General features: G+C 38.3%; 1 protein-coding gene across 3 annotated transcripts in view; it reads left to right on the top strand.

Moving 5' to 3' along the window:
- The window catches only part of TRDMT1 (tRNA aspartic acid methyltransferase 1), a 55,058-nt gene extending 42,487 nt beyond the window's left edge, over positions 1-12,571 (top strand). Inside the window, exons 3-11 of one of the 3 annotated variants that reach the window (XM_044677758.1) lie at positions 811-887; positions 1,393-1,464; positions 1,956-2,021; positions 3,605-3,674; positions 5,420-5,503; positions 6,531-6,865; positions 8,656-8,713; positions 10,035-10,164; positions 11,964-12,571. In XM_044677758.1, coding sequence (XP_044533693.1) covers positions 811-887; positions 1,393-1,464; positions 1,956-2,021; positions 3,605-3,674; positions 5,420-5,503; positions 6,531-6,865; positions 8,656-8,713; positions 10,035-10,164; positions 11,964-12,064 — 993 coding nt within the window. In that variant the 3' untranslated portion in view covers positions 12,065-12,571. Of the gene's footprint in view, positions 1-810; positions 888-1,392; positions 1,465-1,955; positions 2,022-3,604; positions 3,675-5,419; positions 5,504-6,530; positions 6,881-8,655; positions 8,714-10,034; positions 10,165-11,963 lie in introns of all 3 variants that reach the window. The other 2 variants (XM_044677756.1, XM_044677759.1) reach the window with 2 other exon arrangements.
- The last annotated feature ends 473 nt before the right edge of the window (positions 12,572-13,044 follow it).

The raw sequence follows: 13,044 nt of genomic DNA, 5'->3' as shown, positions 1-13,044 counted from the left end.
AATGGAGCAGAATAGAAAAGTGGCCTCACTCCCATGGACCCAGCCAAGGCACCTGAAGCAGAGAATGTCGCTGCAAGTGCCTCCTAGCCCGTCAGTGCGGGTGCTGGTGATTTTCCAGAGAGCGAGCAGCCTGCTTTCTTTTTCTACATTCTCCCCATAATCTGGTTCCTTTCTCATCTTTAAGATGTGTTTAAGGGTGACTAGAAGGGAAGTGAAAAGCTTCACTTATGGATCAGTGGAAAGAGTTGGCATTGTTTAATCTGAAGAAGAAAAGCCTCAGGGGAAGGAGGGCAGGCCTCCTGCGGGCCACAAGACTGCTGACCTGAAGTAGTTTAAGAGCTGGCAGAGCCAGGACCCAGATCTGAGCTCAGGACTCTGGGCACATGCTGTCTTTCCATGTTTCATAATGTACTTTGAAATCTAAAGTTCTTTTCAATTTTAAACATTAAATTTAAATAGTTATGAAATAAATTCTCCAGTTCTGACCCCACAGAGTATAAGGGCCAGAGCAAAAAAGGGATTAGTGGAGAGAATGATGGGGTGGGAGTCAGGAGGCCATCATTCTAGTTCAGGTTCTTCATTTGACTTCTTTTGTGACTTTGGGCAAGTTATTTAACTTAGGCACCCTCTCTGTCAAATCCAGATAATGTTACCTGTACTGTTTGCCTCATGGAATTCTTGGGATGATCAAGGGCATAGGAAAGTACCTCAAAAAATATAGAGACTAAGTAAAGTAGCATATTATTTACTCCTTCTTCTAACTCTTTTCCATCTCTGTTTAAATCATGGCTGTTCTTCTAACTCCTCTAGGGAATTACTCTAAAGGAATTTAATCAGCTGTCCTTCAACATGATTTTAATGAGTCCTCCATGTCAGCCATTCACAAGGTAGGTATAATAAATTATTTTCTACTGAGGAAGATACTTGTGAAGGATTTATGAAGGATAAGACATTTCACTTTATGTAGATACCATTCATTATATTCACAAGCCTTTATTCTGTTATGTAATCAAGTAAATTAGATGTTGAATGAAAATCTGGCCCACTAATACCACCTTAATATGTGATATGAATTATTGTGGGATATGTGCATAATAAAGAGCCTGGATATAGTGAAAATTCCATTCCAAAACTTATTTCTAAGTTATTTGTTTAGAATTCAGAATATATTTTCCCACAGACACATTGTTGTGACACATGGTTGAATACAAGTACATACAACAAATTCCTGCTTGACTCATACTTCAGTCCTTTTGAATATTAAAGATTTGAAACAGGGAGGTGTGCTATTTTCTTTTTGTTTTTGAAATAAAAGTTCACAGAGTTAATCATGATTTTCAGAATAATTTACAATGTTAATTTTCTCTGTACATGTGTTCTTTATCCCTCTAGAATTGGCCTACAGGGAGATGTGATGGATCCAAGGACCAAAAGTTTCCTACATATTCTTCATGTTCTTCCAAAGTATATCCTTAAATTTCTCCAGTCTTACATGAAATGGGAAAATTTATAATTTTAGTGAATGTGGCTTTGACTTTCACTTTATTTAGATATTTTATACTAGACTTGATACAGATTTCACTTGAGAGCCAGAGGGTATCTTAAAGCTCACCTTGTTCAACTCTCTCATTTTGTAGATTTATGAGGACTAGAGGGATTAAGTATTAAAGCCCTTTGTCACAGAGTAAGTTAGTGGTAGAACCAAGCCTACAACCCAGATCTCTGTCTTTCAGGCTGTTGCACTTCATACTATAGTTTTTAAAGTGGACTCTGTTTCAATTTACTTTTGAAATGATAAGTTGACTGAGCCTATTCATTTCCCACAAGGTATATGAATAATGACTTTTCTAACTTTTCAAAGCTTCGGCAATAAATTCTTTCTCTTTGCAAATCATTTGAAAAATGTTTTTCCTAAATAATAATATAGGTCTTGACAAATAAATTTTTTCTTGCAGGCTACAAAAATTACCAGCCTATATCCTTTTAGAAAATGTTAAAGGGTTTGAAGTATCTTCTACCAGGTAAAGCATATGTTTTCCTTGGTTGTGTTTCAAACTTGAAATTAAAACCATAATACTTACTATTCATGCAATATAGAAAGAGTTGCTAGAGGACCAGCCTTGCAGTGGGGAATAATTGAGATTCATTTCCCACCTCTGACACATATTAGTTGTGTGGACAAATAAATCACTTAGCACCTTGGTGTCCCAGACGTCTCTCTAAAATTGTCAGTATGCCCCACTGAAGAAAGCTTCCATATTAGGGAGCTCCCCAACACCAAGAAAATCATTGACCTAGACCAGAAAAAAATCAGACTACGTGATAGGACCAGAAATTCTCTTTAAGTACATAATTAACCCAGACAAATGAAAATAATTAGGTACTCATGTCATAATAAATATAAAGAATAAAGCAATGACTACCTGCCATTGTGGAAAGGTCCATTCAGTTAAAAGCCATTTTCCTATAAAAAACAAATTATTTGACTTTCACATTCCTATCGTCTTTAAAACATCATAATAAATGAAGTAGACCCTTAGAAAATGTTTATTGATTTTATTAAATGGTAACTAAGCTTTAGAGAATCCCTCATTTCCTCATATATGCATTAAAAGTATTGGACTCTATCAAGGGTTCTGGGGTGATCGAGCATTGTTTCATCATCAGCCTTGACTCATTTTGTTTCACAGATTTCTCAGTTTTGCCTTATTATACTTGATGGAGACTGGTTTAAAAAATTCCATATAAAAACCTCAAAACATAAAAGAATGTCATTTTGTGCACATTGTGTAGAAGAAGACCTGTGCATTCTATGTTATTGAATTAATTATTGATTTCATATAAACTAATAAAATGTAATTTTTTTCATAATGTAATTGATTATAACCAATATTCAGTGGTTATCTAGACCATCTGAGCCCCTTGTGCATAGCCAGCACAGAGACTTATTACAACATTCTCTTTTGTTAAAAGCATCACAGCTTCCAATGGCACATGGTATGAGAAATTCTGATTACTTACCTTAATTATTCATATTCTTAAAGAATTCACATGCTTATATTGCTATAATTTTATTATGGCATATTATGCTCAGAGCGCCTTTAGTTGATGCCTTCTGGTAACCCAGAGGTGATCTGAGATTCTTGATGGCTCTCCCAGTGAAGGGTTAGCATCAACAAGTCCAACTAGTCTAGAAATACTTTCATTTTGAGCTTAGTTATAGACTCTGTGTCTGTCATCTGAGAAACCAGCCAAGATAAGTCCAGAGAGGCCTGCTGTCAAGTTGGCCACAGAGTGGTGAGCTCCTAGAGATCATTTCTTGAGTCTAAAAAAGTTCAGATCTGTGTTGGTGAAGGTTGTACTACCCACACTAGTGAAATCAAGGTTCATTGAATTATAAAAGTATTATAGAGTTGATTATGGTATTGGAAAACTTTTGCAGTGGACTTTTCATGGCAGTGTAGTTTTGTCCAAAATCTTTAACTTGTTTTAAAAGAACTTTAGTAGAAATAAAATTTTTATTTTAGAGTTCAGTGCCTTCAAATATGATGCCTTCAAATATGTTTGTAATTGCATTATGAAGTGAACTTAAATTTTTTTTCAGAGACCGTTTTGTGCAAACACTAGAAAATTGTGGCTTTAAATACCAAGAATTTTTATTATCTCCAGTATCTGTAAGTAACAAATTCTAAAGACTTGTGTGTGCTAGAGTTTAAAAGCTTTTATTCTAAGAATTTGATTCAGTAAATAGAATTCCTACTTTCTAGACTATTATTCTGTATAATGCTGTTTACCTTTTAAACTTTTTTGGTAGTGTAACACAGAGTCTCACCTCTTTGTGTTCATATTTTGATACATATATGTATTTGTATACATTGCATCTATACACACATTCTTTTGAAAAAAGTTACATGCTTTTGTAGTTTATATTCTATTCATTTAGCCACAACCAAATAAATGTTTAAGTCCCTAAAATGTGCAAAGCACATGTAATATATAAAATTGATCATATCAAATGATAATGCTTATAATTTAGTGTTAGATCATGATGTAAATATCAAAAATGATAAAGGCTGGTATAAATATATAAATTAGTATTTTAATTAAAGCCATGCTGATAGATAAAATCATTAGACCACGCGCTTGTAAGCATTCAAACCTGCCGCCTCCAGAAGCGCCTACTCGCCAAAGAGACCACTCCCTCCTAACCCAGGAGATTTAAGCTCTCCCCTGCGTCAAGACGTCGGAAATGGAAATCAGTTGGACCATGTTGGATCACGGGAAATGTAGTTTTGATACATTTCCCTTGTCCATAGAAATATATATATTTTTAGAATGGCATTCCCCAAATTTCACTTTTACAATGACTTTGTAATATGAAAAATGAAACTTTCTACTTTTGGACTAAGGGAGATTTTTGATAGGCGACAAATTTTTTTTTCCTTTAAGAGTTATTGCTGTCTGTTCTTTTACTCTTTTTTTTGGGGGGGGGGTTATCTTTACTTTAAAAGTTTTTTACTTCTTCTAAAAATATGCTTTCATATTACTCAACTCCCTGTTATGGAAGTGAAAGGAAGAGATATGTTAAAAATAACTAATTCTTGAAGCTAGTTATAAATTTTGGAGATAGATAATGTTTCATCTCTAAAAGTATTTTAAAATATCTTCATATTTGACTACTTTTAAATTTCTACCATAGTGACAGTTTTATTAAGTAAAATTGGTCAATAAATAAAAAGCCAAAACTTGACTTAAGGAGCAAAGAATTTACAGCTAAAGGATTAAATCCAAATGTATTGGAATTTTATTTACTCATACTAGAAAAATATCAGTATTTTAATATGATTTTACAGAGAGTGTCAGGTCTAAGACTAAGTTGTAGAGAAGAAGCCCACCTGCATTAGTAAAGGAAATAGTTTCTTTTTTGAAGAATTCTCTGTACTAAAATAAACCAAAGGTGTAGTCCCTGCCCTGATCCTTACTTATATATTTTCCTGATAATGGTCTGTAAAATCTACAATGAAAATAACTCTCTGGCACAATGTTTATTGGGAGCCAGCCTCATCCCCATCAGTTGAATATAAAAACAGGAATTTAGAAGGATCAAAAGATTTCTTTGGCAAACCCACAGCTAGATTTACTACTCTCAGAATAAAAATTTATGCCTAGGCTTTTAGAATATAGAAGGTTTTTAAGAAATGAATTAATTATAGTTATTCTGATGCAACTGTTTAAATGAAATTCAAATTTGATTTTATGTAACTAATTGACATTTTTTTGTTTTTTTTTAAATTTTTTTAATTTAAACATTTATTAATATTCATTTTTAACATGGTTACATGATTCATGCTCCTATTTTCCCCTTCACCTCCCTCAATCCCCCCACCTTTGGCCAATAATTGACATTTTTTGTTTGTAGCTTGGCATTCCAAATTCCAGACTACGTTATTTTCTTATTGCAAAACTTCAGTCAGAACCACTACCGTTTCAAGTTCCGGGTCAGGTAGCTCTTTTTTATTTTTTTTCCTATTCGTTTATTTTTAAAACATCCCATATTTAGTCAAATTAATTATATCAACAACTCTGACTTTCTTCCCTTTCTTCACACCAATTACATCTTAAAATTGTTATATTCTCCATTATTTTTGATGATGCTTTAGCTGATTATCTATGATGATTAAGCCTTACTGATAATAAATATAAGACCAACTGGGGGATATGGACTGTATTTACTAATACAAACTTTGATCACAGTGGTTTCTAGGTAAAGGATGAGAAAGCAAAATTGGGTCAGTGAAACCATAAGCCTCTGCCACCAAGGAGGATTCAAAACACATGTCCAGTGGAATAATCTTGTTTCTTATATGAAATACAGTATTTTAGCCCAAATGTCATGATAGTACATAATTTATCAGTTCTGTGAATAAAATGAAAAAATTTCTCAGCAAAAGCATTTTTTCATTCTTCAATTGAAAGTATTAAGTTGTAGTAGAAAAGTGCTTGTACATTCTTTTACAAATGAACCTTTATCAGATGCTGCAGATTTTGTAGAAATAATTGAGCTCTTTGGAAGTTGTTGTAAGTCTTAAGGGAGCTCCATGCAATAAATATCCACTGGATGTAAAAAGAACTTTTCTTCTTTCCATTACTGTTTTTCCTTTTGTTCAGGGAAGAGATCCAGTTCTTTTTTAATGAAAGCTTTGGCCCAAAATCCATTTTCAATAAATTGCTTCTCTGCCAAATAACTAATGCTAGACTTTGCTGGATGGCTTCTTCTGTTTATTAAGTGAGAGAGTAGGATAGCCTACAATATGTGACTACATATAAAAATAGACAATAGATTGTTTCTTTAGCCATGTAATAAGTGTCTATCAAAATATTGAAAAAGTAGCAAAACATGGCAGCTTATTATTTTTACAAAAGGCAAACCCTTAAGTGACCAGAGGAATTACTCTAAAAATTCTTTGGGCATTATTTGTGGTTTGTTTTTAGTTTTAAAAAATGTCTGCATCTTTTTTACTTTGTTCTAGGTATTGCTTGAAATTCCCACAGCTGATTCTGCAAATTCACAAAAGCAGCCAGCCACTATAGATTTGGGGAGAAATAGTGAAGGGAGGAAAATAGAACCAAACCTTCCCCATGATAGTGACACACAATGTTCTGGGAAAGAGACATTCCTTTTCAAACTGGAAACTGCAGAAGAATTAGAGAGAAAACTTCAGCAGGACAGTGATCTCTCTGTTCAGATGTTAAAAGATTTTCTTGAGGATGACAGTGATATGAGTCAGTATTTTCTGCCACCAAAGGCCTTACTCCGCTACGCTCTTCTATTGGACATTGTTCAGCCCACTTGTAGGCGATCCACGTGCTTTACGAAAGGGTAAGCTTTCAAAAGACCCTTTTGATAGTCAAAAATATCTTGCTCTTATTTGCCATAGTTTCTTTAATTACCTTCAAACAAGTGTTGTATTTTGGAAATGTTTCTGTTAGAATTAATTTTCCCTAATTGCCTGCTTTTTGGTCCAATAGAACATGAGCAAAAATTTCTTTTGGCAGAACATTATGTGCACAGCCCAAAAGTGCTTATAAAGGACAATGCCATTTGTTTGGTGACCTTCAGAGGATCTTAATTACTCATGGCAGAAACGTGATTTCTATAGATGGATGGACGACTGAATTCCTCAGATCCTTTCATTTCATTCTGTTTTGAAGTGACAAGGAATTATGGCTCTTAGATCTATGTACCATTAAAATGAAATTCTCCCAATCTGATTATTTTTAATAACTATATTGTGGAGATAGGATTGAAAGGACTTACTATGTTTGTACATGGGACTGAGGGCAGGAGAAAGAGTCGGAGATCTTGAGAATGGTGGCAATAGTCAATGTAACCAACAGGGTCAGAAATTCAGTCAGAAAAGCAGGGTAGGTAGCTTGGGGAATAGAGAGCCAGGCCTGGAGATAGAAGGTCCTGGGTTAAAATCTGGACTGGGTGACCCTGAGCAAGTTACTTAACCCCCAGTTGCCCAGCCCTTACAGCTCTTCTGCCTTGGAACCAATAATTCTAAGAGAGAATGTAAAGGTTTAAAAAAATAAGTTCTGCTTCATTCCTTATACGCTAAAGATGCTACTTGGTAGTTTACTCTGTTCTAAATACATTGTAATGGGTTCAACCCAGTTCACATAGGCTTAGCATAGCTGATTGTTACATATTCATTATGAGCATTTATTTACACCTCAGAAATCTGCAAACACTATAAATTAAAGCTTGATTTACAGTTTTGTTGATTTTCTAGACTGAAGAAAGTGATAAAAAAAAAAGTTGGTAATGCAGATTAAACTTTAAGGTGTTTCCTGTTTACATTTTTCCTCAGAGAGCTGGTTGTTAAGTATTCCTGGCTAAATCCTCCTCCTTATGTTGTTTTTCCCTAGTAAAGTGTAAGTTTCTTGAGAGCAGGAATGTTTACTTTTCCCTCTATGTCTTTAGCACTTAGTCCAGTGCTTTGCACATTAATAAATACTTAATGCTTTTTTTCATTCATTTACCATGAAATAAATGTTATGAAGGTGAAAACAATTTTATTTTAACAAGTCATTTTGTGTTGCAGTAAAGCCTATGTTGACTGTCGTTTTTTGGCCAATTCTTTTTTTTTTTTTAAACTCTTACCTTCCCTCTTAGACTCAGTACTGTGCATTGGTTTCAAGGCAAAAAAGTGGTAAGGGCTAGGCAATGGGAATTGAGTGACTTGCCCAGAGTCACACAGCTAGGAAATGTCTGAGGTCAGACCTCCTGTCTCTGGGCCTGACTCTCAATCCACTGAGCCACCCAGCTGCCCCTTTGGCCAACTCTTAATGAATGTTATAGAATATGGTAGGATATGTGGGTGTTTTAGAATGATGGTGGGTATTTAAAATAAAATAAAATATGAGTATTTAAAATAAAAGAGCTCTGAAAGAATTATAGTGTTGAGAAAATTTAAATAGAAAGGTTTCATGTGTTTTCCCCTTGTTTAATTTTTACTGCCAGGTTTTCTTTTCTTTTTCTTCTTTTTTTTTAAGTATTGAGATTATTTTAAGTATCCATAAATAAAAGTTTAGCATTCATCAATTTTAATTTTTTATTCACACGTATCTGAAATACATGTCATTTTTTAGATATGGAAGCTACATAGAAGGGACTGGATCTGTCCTGCAAACTGCTGAGGATATACAGGTAAAGCATTGTCAAATCTATTTAAAATCTTTAAACATAACTGAGTCGTAAAGTTTTTAAAATTGTCTTTTCCACTTTTAGAATTATTTATCTGACTAGTATTTGGCATGAATTTTCATGTGCCTCCATAATCCAGAGAAACATTATAGCATAGCAGGGCAGGATCTCTGACCCACACTGGCCACGCGATCCTCCCCCAGTAATTTCTTAGAACGCCAGACAAATTCCCAAGACTGTTGGTTCCATATGAATTCCCGACATCTGTCTGGGGAGGTAGTTCTCTACACTAATAAAAGCATCTTTCTGTATAGGAAAAAAATACCACAGAACCTTCTTAGTTTAGTGTTGTTGGGTTTAAGAATGCACCAACGGTTATTTTTGTGATTTCATGTAATTTCTTTTATTTCCCCAAATAGTCTCCATTAGTTAATATTCTGTCAATATCTCAGGCTTCTACTGACTTTGCCTCTAGGTCTGTGTCAGAGGCATTGTTGTCTCATACAGTCCAGTCTCAAACAAGATTCCTTTGGTCCTTCAGCCCTAAATTTCAATGAATAGAATTGAAATGGGACCTGCCTCCTACCAAATTGTACTCTAAATAGTAAAATACCCACGTTTCAGTGCCTTCTTCTGGGCCCTATTCACCATTACCTATTAACATCGATTTAACCTCATTAAAAATGACCTCCTCGTCCACTATGTTTCTGTATTGGAAGAGCGAAGTTTATCTCCTGCGGCTGGTCCTGAAGAGCCCGGCGTTAGTGGGTGCGAGGGGCGAGCGCCAGGCCACGCCGCCCCGCTCCGTCCTGGAGCCGCCCGGGCTTTCCCTTGCCGCCATCTGCTCTCCCCTTCCAGGGCTCTTTGCTCTTGTGGCTGGCACGAGTTTGCGGTCCTGTGTGGAATGTTTGGGAAGAGCACGGCCGGTGATCTCGGGAGAGACGCGCCCTGCTTTCTTCTGCACGGATTCATTCCTTTGTTAGCTCCTGATGTCATAAATCAATGAGTGACCTTATTGGTGAAAGAGAACCAGCCCGTGTTCTAGACTACCACATGCAACTTTCTCTTACTTTTAAACCCCTCCTTTTTCTGCCTTAGGACTGATACTCTATATTGGTTCCAAGGCAGAAGAGCGGTAAGGGCTGGGTCGTGGAGGGTAAGTGACTTGCCCAGGGTCACACAGCGAGGCAGTGTCTGAGGCCAGATTTAAACCAGGACCTCCCGTCTTTGGGCCTGGCTCTCCATCTGCTGAGCGCCCCAGCGGCCCCCCAACTCTTCTTAGAAGCAGCTCCCCTTTACTGTGCCCTCCAATGTGTGCCTGCAGATTGAGGATGCGTATGCAGCTCTGGACACGTTGTCAGAGGAAGAGAAGCTTGCAAGGCTGTCAAGGCTTAAACTGCGCTATTTTAGCCCTCGAGAAATAGCCAATCTTCATGGATTTCCTCCGGAGTTTGGTAAGTAAAAGGCGGGTCACCTTGGATGGAAGGCGCCAGGCTAGCCGTCTGGGCTCGGCTCGCCTCCCCCGCTGGGGCCGCTCTCGCGGCCTTTGTAGGGAGCGCTTGTGGCCTCCGCATCGCTTCTGGGTTTCAGCTGGGGAGATGGCGGTGCCTGCCTCCGAGGACGCTGGGTACAGGGTGGAGAAGTCTGCGCTCAGGGACCTGACACCCCACTTAGCGAGCTCCTGCCTCGGCGCTGCCGTTTCCCCGTTTGGGCCTCCTCGTGCTCCCAGGGCTGGGCTTTAGCCGGCTGGAGGCTCCAGAGGCGGGTTTGGAGCTGCGTTTGCTGCCCTGGTCCTGGCAGAGGACACCCGGCGGCCCTCCCTCGTCCTGCACGGGCAGTGGCGGCCGTGCTGCGGCCCGTGTGCGCCCGGAGCCGGAGACCCTCGACGAGCGGCCACCCCTTAGCCGCCTGCTTCCGCCGCTGCCCGCCGGCCCCCAGGGGAAGGTTGTTCTGAGTTCTGGGCCAGGCGTGCGCCGGGCGGCCGCTTCCCTCTGACCAGGGAGTGTCCTGACGTCCGTCCTGGGACCGAGTGAGTCAGAGCGCAGGAGGGAGCCTCGTTTTCCCTGCTGGGCCTTTTGGGCCCCTGGAAGACTGCCAGGAGGCGCTCCAGTGGCTTAGCTCCTCTCTGGGGCCTGTCCAAAGCCAGCCCATGGCGGGATGAGGAGGGCCCTGGGTGCGAGGCTGCTGTACCTGGAGCTAAGCTAAGCTCGAGGCGAGGCCCGTCTTCCCGAGGCCCACTTTGGGAAAGCAGCTTCGTGCTCAGGCTGACCAATCATGCTGCCCTCGTAGCTGGCGGCCTCCCTGGGCTTTCTCTAAGTTGTTTTATGAGCAGTAATAGAATGGCCGACAGAGCAACGTCCTGGGGCTCGCACTGACTTTATTTTAAACCCTTCCCTTCCATCTTGGAATCCACACTGTGCATTGGTTCCAGGGGAGAAGGGGAGCCAGGGCTAGGCCATGGGGGGGACGGGGCAAGTGACTTGGCCGGAGTACACAGCTAGGAAGGGCCTGAGGCCAGATTTGAACCCAGGACCTCCGTCTCTAGATCTGGCTCTCTAATGCTGATAACCACTGAGCCACCTTGCTCTGACTCTTGATGCCTTCAAATGAATACTCTCTTGTTCTTTCATTTGGCCCTTGATTTATCTACGTAATTATAATTACGTATATACATATATGTACATCCTTAATAATAATTAATTATATATGTGGCTGCTATAGTAATGTGTGTCAAAATTACAACCCCAATAGGATGTTAAACTGTGGAGTCAATGTTTCTCTCCAGGCCATATGTCAAGAGGACACGTCACAGGATAACAGCTAAGATTGAAATTCTGACTTTCATATTCTACAGTGAAAAAGAAAGGCTTTGAGTCTATGCAAGTAGAATTTATGGGGCATTTTGTTAAAAAAATAATGTTGCAAAATATGGATAGTGTAACGAGGGAGCTGTGGAAGTGGAGAAGGAGGAACGGTGAAATAATGGCAGCTGGGGGGTCGGTGTGCCACAGGTACTGGCCGTGCCAATCCATTTCCCCTCTTTCCTCCTGTAGGCATATAAGAATTATACATTTAGAGGTCTCCTACAAGTTTCTTTAAATCATTCGGGTAAATTGCACCCCCTCTACTTAAAAGAACGGAACCCTTTGTGTCTGGAATTCACCGTTACAGATATTCAGTCTGATCCCTCTCTTTTCCTCTCCCTCCTTCCCCCCCTCCCCCCTTCTCTGTCTCTGTCTCTCTCTCTCTCTAGAATTTCCTGAGAAGATAACAGTGAAACAATGCTACCGCTTACTTGGGAATAGTCTTAATGTGCACATAGTGTCCAAACTCATCAGAATATTGCTTGGATAATTATGAAACCGTCCAGGATGAAGGCCATGGTGTTCAGAAGACAATGATGAAATGTTTATTTTAAATTATTTTGGACAGATTCAGCTCACTGGTTAAATTTCTTTTAGAAAGAATTTGAAAGTTATTTAAGCATTTCCTATAAACAAATATTTAGCTAAACACAGAACTTCCCTTTGCTTTAGACTTCTTGTTACTTTCTACTTTGTTTTACAAGAAATAGATCATCATTATTCATTCTGAATATGAAGAGTATAGGATGAATTTGAAAATACAAATGATAAATATATTCTAAAAATATTTCCTTTGAATAAATGTATAAAGCTACAGGTATAATATAATGATCTCACATTTAGGAACACAGATATATTCTAAATAAAAAGACTTCTGATCTTTGTGAATATTTTATCAGCTTATGTGGGAAGATCTCTTTGAAGCATATTTAACCATGTAATTGATAAATTGTCTATTTTTGTATACTAAATAAAGATTTTAATGTGTTATAATTTTTATTTTGTTTCTTGAGGTATTGATTTTATTGGAAACATTAAACCACATGTTTCCTTCACAACCTAGTTTCTTCTCAGCTGCTTGTAATCTGATTTCTCTCTCCACCTCTCTGCTGAAATCGTTCTTTCAAAATTTACCAATGAAGCATCATTGTACATTGTTCCAGGAACAAATGCTGAATTTGGAGCCAAAAGACTCGAGTTCAACCCCTGCTTCTGCTACTTAATACCAAACTATCTTCTCCCATTCTCTTTATCACAAAACCTCTTGACATCACCTTCCATTCTTTCTTCCTTTTCCCATAGACTCTAACAAAAAAGTAGCCCTTTTCTTTGACAAGACCAACCCATGTACATGTGTCTTTGCTTCCATCCCCCCAGGAGTTAAATAAATGTTGGGCTAGATAATCTCCTAGAACCTCTATCACTATTAAAACCCATGATCTGTCATAATATATCCATTAATTTCTTTAC

The sequence above is a fragment of the Gracilinanus agilis genome, chromosome 5 (genome assembly GCF_016433145.1).
Source record: "Gracilinanus agilis isolate LMUSP501 chromosome 5, AgileGrace, whole genome shotgun sequence".
Taxonomy (NCBI): domain Eukaryota; kingdom Metazoa; phylum Chordata; class Mammalia; order Didelphimorphia; family Didelphidae; genus Gracilinanus; species Gracilinanus agilis.
This window is presented reverse-complemented; position numbering and strand designations above follow the sequence as displayed.